Raw genomic sequence first — 7,702 nt, 5'->3', positions numbered from 1 at the left:
ATACATCACAAAAGTTGGACTGCATTATAACGACAATAACATATCTTTAATGATAGGCACTTGGTATTCAGCCACTAGAGCAATACGTTAGAAAGAGTTGACCTACCCAACTACACTCATATAATTTACACTAGGTACAACTTACAAAAAATGAACATCATGAAAAGATATTCAATTTAATGTTATAGTTCCATAAAAAATAAATTAGAATCTTCGGTCGTTCTGTGTTTTTTAAGTTATTTTGTTCAGAAATAGTTCAACATGTCATAGGTGACACGGGAAAACAGCAGCAATACTATACCTACTTAACCATATACTATCCCTAATGCATCTTACTGTAACCCAGAGCCATATATATAGAGAGAGTTCGACCAGGTTTTAGAACGGCTGCCATGTTAGTGCCTTTATTCTTGAAATGTTGGTGCTGTAACAATAGGAGAGTGCCTCCGACAGTTCCCTATGAAATGACCTGCTGTAAACAAGCAAAACAGAGCAGCGAATTTAACAGATGTTTTTATTGATTAGCATTCGGGATAATGTGTATCCAAGTCTGCACAATGCGGAAGCGCCAATTATCACTTAGCAGTGGCTATGGAGGAGAAAGTGGCGGTCTCGGATCGTTCAGACATAAACCGCATTGGCCCAACTCTCTATATATGACTCTGGTAATACACTCTTAGAAAACAATGTGCTGTCTAGAACCTAAAAGGGTTATTCAGCTGTTCCTATAGGAGAACCCTTTTGGTTCCAGGTAGAACCCTTTTGGTTTCAGGTAGAAGCCTTTTGGGTTCCATGTAGAACCCTTTTCACAGAGAGTTCAACATGGAACCTAAACGGGTTCTCCTATGGGGACAGCCGAAGAACCCTTTTGGAACCCTTTTTTCTAAGAGTGTACCTACAGCAGTCTATCAGTAAAAAAAAACAAAGCTCTTGTGTAGAAAGAGTTAAAGAGATACCAAAGGATTTTCTGCAGAGAGGGAAGGGATAGGGTGGTAGTGCATTATTATCATCACTTGTACCTCCTGGTTCTACTCATTTTACTTCCAGGGCCACACTACAGGACAAGACACACCATAACGAACGTCGGCCATGCACAGTAAATCACCGGCTGGGTGTCAACTAGCAGGGGGCGATTCATCGTGTAGAATCATTTGGAAATGAATAGAAAAAGGCGGCCGTTATTCTGTGGCGATAGGACGGCCAACCGCTGCTTTTAACCGTTCGTAGGCACGGTGTGTTTTGTCCTTTAGCCAGCAATATCATGTAGTCCCATTTTTAGATCTGGACAGAGGGGGACAGAAAGGCTTCTATCTGGTCAATACTGCAGAGAAACACAGTTTGCAGTCTTAGTTGTTTTCCTCCAAAGACAGTAGGAAGACATTTTGGCTTTTTTTTCGTCTACTAAAACGATGATTTCACTGACCAATGCAAAATATTCACAGGGATTTCACATGTGCTCTGCACACCATCAAAGCTTTAATTTCAGTGCAAGAATGGAATTGAGAAAATGTAAGATCAGGTGTCCTTTGTCCTTTAGTGCTATATATTCCACATCTTGGAATATATCCCTCTCCCTTGGCCACCAATGAGCACACAGGAACTGACATCAACTGACATGTGGCCCTCTGTAGCTCAGTTGGTAGAGCATGGTGCTTGCAACGCCATGGGTTTGAGTCCTGGGACCACCCATACATACAATGTATGCACACATGACTGTAAATTGCTTTGGCTAAAAGCATCTGCTAAATGGCATATATTATATATTATCAACACTGTACTGTAATCTGTACAAAAGATGAGCGAGTTCATCAACGTTCAAGCTAAAACGCTTTCAGACATGTGAAGGGGGATGTTAGATAAGCTACGCTAGCACCAGTCATCCTCTTCTTTCTCCCGGAAGCTCCCAGTTCCTCTGGTGTTAGAACTCGAACCGGCGTTGACCCCCAGAGTGAAGTGGTACCCGTTTGGGACCCCAGCCCGGCCCTGTGGGGCAGATGCAGAGGAAGGCTCAGTAGCCCCATGGGAGGCTGAGGCAGAGGTCCTGGGGGAGCGGCCACCTCCCCCTCCATGGGTGCTCACAGCGTCCTGGAAGTCATCAGGCTCCTCAGGGAGGCTGCGTGGAGGGGCACCCCGCGGCTGGGGGCTCAGGTTGGGGTCTGAGCTGATGTGGGTGACGGGCATGGAGGGTGACTCCAGCAGGGCGCTATGCTCCGAGAGGCCACGGCTGAGACGGGACTTTTGCCCTGTGGCACCAAACTGCATGGGTGAGGAGTTGGCGGTCTTGTAGGCCACGGCGGGGCGGGGTGTGAGGGGGGTCTGGGGGAGCTGTCTGCGCCCACGGCAGGGCGTGCTGGACGCTGAGGTTAAGACCACTTGGCTGCCTTTAGCCATGCCGATACACTGCAAGAGACAGTAAACAAATCAGAGAGTAGTAGAGAGGAAGGGATGGACGGGATACTGGCCACACTAACCTGAATCATCTCAACCTAAAGCAGCACTAACATCTCCCCCTAAAACCCAAAGCTCCAGGGCCACTCACCTGCTTGAAGAGGCCTAGGTCGTGGGTCTCTCCAGGGGAGGTGGAGCGGCTCGGGCCGGCTGACTTGGTGTGGTAGTGTTCCCTGCCTCCGTAGCGCTCACAGGAGTAGTAGCGCTGCTTCTCCCCAGCAGCAGAGTGATGCCTCCTCTCCTGAGGCCTGCCACGGTCACGCTCCCTTGCCCGCTCCCTGGACAAGCCCTCCACGACAGGGTCAGCAGGCAAACCTGAGGCCGACATACACATACACAGACACACAGATACACACACACACACAGGATTAGGGACTGACGTAACCTACAGTCTTGTGGAGTATATGTATGTGCATGTGGGTGTGCATCCCTCAGACCAAATATAAAGCATGAAGCCAAAACATCAGGAAGTGATTTCTGCTGAACTTTCAATTTCCTTCAAAAAATCTATGCTCTGATGAAAACCACAATGTCAGAACAAAACAGCTTTAAGTGGCTGTTTTTCACTCTTAATGTGTCAGAGCCCTGTCCTGGTGTGTCTGGCCCAGAGAAATGTAACTCTCTCTCTTTCTCATCCTCCGTCTGTCTATTGCTCTCCCTCCTTCCCTCTCTTCTTTCCTCTCTCCCTCACCCTCTCTCCGTCTCCTCTCTGGGTTTTCTGTTGCCCTGCCAAGAGGTGTCCATAAATCCCCCTGACTGGGCCTGTCCACTGGGGCCTTTTATCTGCATCAATAAAGCCCAGCTGCTGCTGCCCTCCAACGCCAACACAAAAAACACCCTGCACCCCAGGCACAAATACGCTCCACCAGACCACGACCACGGCCTGATCTCTATTGCATATGAACTCTGTGTGGCCACCAGTGGACACTAGGGTTTAATATTTTCCTGGTATTTTACAAATGTTCAATCCCGAGAATAAATCACTTTTCTTCCGGGTAACCCAGTATTTTCCGCCAAAACACGAAGTGTCATTCAAAAGTATTATAAAGCACAGAAATAGGCCTATGTTTGGATTTGATTAGAGCTTTGATCGAAAATACAAGCCTGATGCTACCTGAGCCTGATGAGCCATACATTAAATACATTTTATGAGCCCTACAATAAAGGCATTTAATGAGCACAAGCCCAAATGATTGTGTCATTATCTAATACATATACACTACCGTTCAAAAGTTTGGGGTCACTTAGAAATGTCCTTGTTTTCGAAAGAAAAGCAAATTTTTTGTCCATTAAAATAACATCAAATTGATCAGAAATACAGTGTAGACATTGTTAATGTTGTAAATGGCTATTGTAGCTGGAAACGGCTGATTTTGAATGGAATATCTACATAGGCGTACAGAGGCCCATTATCAGCAATCATCAGTCCTGTGTTCCAATGGCACATTGTGTTTGCTAATCCAAGTTTATCATTTTAAAAGGCTAATTGATCATTAGAAAACTATTTTGCAATTATGCTAGCACAGCTGAAAACTGTTGTGCTGATTAAATAAGCAATAAAACTAGCTTTCTTGAGACTAGTTGAGTCTCTGGAGCATCAGCAATTGTGGGTTCGATTACAGGCTCAAAATGGTCAGAAATAAATAACTTTCTTCTGAAACTCGTCAGTCTATTCTTGTTCTGAGAAATGAAGGCTATTCCATGCAGGAAATTGCCAAGAAACTGAAGATCTCGTACAACGCTGTGTACTACTCCCTTCACAGAACAGCGCAAACTGGCTCTAACCAGAATAGAAAGAGGAGTGGGAGGACCTGGTGCACAACTGAGCAAGAGAACAAATACATTAGTGTCTAGTTTGAGAAACAGACGCCTCACAGGTCCTCAACTGGCAGCTTCATTAAATAGTACCCGCAAAACACCAGTCTCAATATCAATAGTGAAGAGGCGACTCCGGGATGCTGACAATCTAGGCAGCAAAATAACACAGACACTGGATAGAGGAAGATTGGAAAAAAGTGTTATGGACAGACGAATCGAAGTTTGAGGTGTTTGGATCACAAAGAAGAACATTTGTGAGACGCAGACCAAATGAAAAGATGCTGGAGGAGTGCTTGATGCCATCTGTCAAGCATGGTGGAGGCAATGTGATGGTCTGGGGGTGCTTTGGTGGTGGTAAAGTGGGAGATTTGTACAGGGTAAAAGGGATCTTGAAGAAGGAAGGCTATCACTCCATTTTGCAACGCCATGCCATAGCCAGTGGACAGCACTTGATTGGAGCCAGTTTCCTCCTACAACAGGACAATGGCCCAAAGCACAGCTCCAAACTATGCAATAACTATTTAGGGAAGAAGCAGTCAGCTGGTATTCTGTCTATAATGGAGTGGCCAGCACAGTCACCGGATCTCAACCCTATTGAGCTGTTGTGGGAGCAGCTTGACCGTAAGAAGTGCCCATCAAGCCAATCCAATTTGTGGGAGGTGCTTCAGGAAGCATGGGGTGAAATCTCTTCAGATTACCTCAACAAATTGACAACTAGAATGCCAAAGGCCTGCAAGGCTGTAATTACTGCAAATGGAGGATTCTTTGACGAAAGCAAAGTTTGAAGGACACAGTTATTTCAATTAAAAATAATTATTTCTAACCTTGTCAATGACTACACTTCCTATGCATTTTACTATATTTCCTATTCAAACTCATTTCATGTACGTTTTCATGGAAAACAAGGACATTTCTAAGTGACCCCAAACTTTTGAATGGTAGTGTATGATATCGGCTACTGCACATTATGCACGACAGAAAAACATAAAATCCGATAGATGTAGCTAGCCATATGCTCTCTTGGGTAAATAAATGAAACTAGCACCAGTAGGCTAATCTTTTTGAGCGTCAACTGTATTACTGTACTGTATTGTATTATAGTGTATTTTATAGACTGGAATTACGCACATCTTTCAAACCATGATAAAGCAGGGAGAGAACATGAGACTCTGGGACAGCACATGCGGCCTACAAAGTTACAATTATAGGCTAGCGAATTTGATTTTAATTTTGAAATATAATAGGGCCTATTTGTATAATTAGTAGGCTGATGCATATACAGTATATATACACCTAACATTATATTTCCCCTAATGTTATTAGCCTACCTCCTCTTTCTTTATTGTTGGTTCATTCCTTCCTTGCTTTCAATAGTTAAATGAATATGTTTCATTGTCCTTATATTTCATCACTCTAATGACCTCCTTGAATAATATAGGACTAGAATTAGATGCAGAAGGCTTTCACTTGTCTTCACGAAGATTGAATGGTTATGGGTCTGAATAAATAACTGCTATAGCCTACCGCCATCGAGCATTCACTCTTCTTTCAAACTACCCATGAATTCTATCGGCTGCTGTATTTAACATTCAGCAAATAATAGCTTGCATCCTACTTCGAATAGTCTACTGGTATAAGAAATGCAAAAAATATATTTATGCATAACCCATCATTAATTAGCTAAAAATAAAGCTAATACTGCATTGAATTTAATACCTGAAAGAGGTAGTCTAGGACATCTATATATAGGGCTATACAGTGCATTCGGAAAGTATTCAGACCGCTTGACTTTTTCCACATTTTGTTACGTTACAGCCTTATTCTAAAACTGATTAAATCTATACACAATACCCCATAATGACAAAGCAAAAACAGTTTAAAAAAAAATAACATTTACATAAAGTAAGTATTCAGACCATTTACTCAGTATTTTGTGGAAGCGCCTTTGGCAGTGATTACAGCCTTGAGTCTTCTTGGCTATGACGCTACAAGCTTGCCACACCTGTATTTGGGGAGTTTCTCCCATTATTCTCTGCAGATCCTCTCAAGCTCTGTCAGGTTGGTTGGGGAGTGTCGCTGCAGAGCTATTTTCAGGTCTCTCCAGAGATTTTTTGGTACCCTTCCCCAGATCTGTGCCTCGACACAATCCTGTCTCGGAGCTCTACGGACAATTCCTTCGACCTCATTGCTTGGTTTTTGCTCTGACATGCACTGTCAACTGTAGAATAGACAGGTGTGTGCCTTTCCAAATAATCTTCAATCAATTGAATTTACCACAGGTGGACTCCAATAAATTTGTAGAAACATCTCAATGATGATCAATGGAAACAGGAAGCACCTGAGCTAAATTTCGAGTCTCTTAGCAAAGGGTCTGAATACTTATGTAAATAAGATTTTTCAGTTTTTTATTTGTAATATATTTGCTAAGATTTCTTAAAACCTGTTTTCACTTTGTCATTATAGGGTATTGTGTGTAGATTGATGATAAACATTTTTTTAATCCATTTTAGAATAAGGCTGTAGCGTAACAAAATGTGGAAAAAGGAAGATGGTCTGTGCATTGAATATCAATCAAGAACAGGATTATCTATTTTGGATGCAATTTGAATGGAGTTGAGGGAGAGAAAGACTCAGAGAGTGCTCACGCGTGCACTGATTTAAAACAACGATATTCGAGTGAGAGGCTGTTTTAAAACTCTGCAGCTGCACTAAAAAAATATATATATCTTTAAAATAAAAAAATAAGGTGAAGCCAGATGGAGATGGGTAAATTAGACGCGCATTTGGCTTTATATTACTGTAGCATAGGCTATGTTGCAGCAAATGTAGGCCTACCTATCACAAGAAATGATGAGATGATAGGTCTACATGCATTGTGAACTGCGCTCCATACTGAGATGGGCTGTCTGTTCCCACCCTCATGTGTGTTTAGCAGATGTTATTGCAGGTGTAGCGAAATGCTTGCGCTTCTAGCTCATACAGAGCAAACAGGGATTTAGGGGTGTCATTATGGATTCCGAGCCATGTGGAATGGTAGAGTATCTGTGTGGGTGTGTATGAGGTACAATAGGTCAGTATGGGTGTGTGTGTATGTGTGTACTGATGACCTTTAACCTATGTGAGAAAACGAACTAAACCCACACAACTCTTGGCTGCTGAAGCCGCTGTTCCATGGGGCTCAGGCTGCCTGAGATAATCTCGACTAGAAGTAAAAGGGAGCTTAAGCCTCACTCAGTCGTAGCCTGTACATGAGACTGGCTAATTTCCCATCGTAGTGGCTGCCCCGTCGCCCATAAGGGGAGATACTATTGGAGCAGCTTAGCCAATTTTATAACTACTGCTTTTGAGGTTATAGTACAAAGGGGAACGGCGAATACAAATAAAAAAAATCTAATCCCCACAAAGCAGATTTTCCTCGGGGAGCTCATAAATCTCT

At 43.1% G+C, this 7,702-nt stretch overlaps 1 protein-coding gene across 1 annotated transcript in view; it reads right to left on the bottom strand.

Moving 5' to 3' along the window:
* Positions 1-1,689: 1,689 nt before the first annotated feature.
* LOC123481197 (voltage-dependent N-type calcium channel subunit alpha-1B-like) overlaps positions 1,690-7,702 on the bottom strand; it is a 52,638-nt gene continuing 46,625 nt past the window's right edge. The window contains exons 23-24 of the mRNA XM_045208065.1: positions 2,540-2,763; positions 1,690-2,400 (exon numbers count right to left, since the gene is read on the bottom strand). Of these exons, the coding sequence (XP_045064000.1) occupies positions 1,867-2,400; positions 2,540-2,763 (758 nt within the window). The 3' untranslated portion in view covers positions 1,690-1,866. The remainder of the gene's footprint in view (positions 2,401-2,539; positions 2,764-7,702) is intronic.

Source organism: Coregonus clupeaformis, chromosome 27, assembly GCF_020615455.1.
Source record: "Coregonus clupeaformis isolate EN_2021a chromosome 27, ASM2061545v1, whole genome shotgun sequence".
NCBI classification, from domain to species: domain Eukaryota; kingdom Metazoa; phylum Chordata; class Actinopteri; order Salmoniformes; family Salmonidae; genus Coregonus; species Coregonus clupeaformis.
Note: the sequence above shows the minus strand (reverse complement) of the source record. Positions and strands in the feature narration are given on the sequence as shown.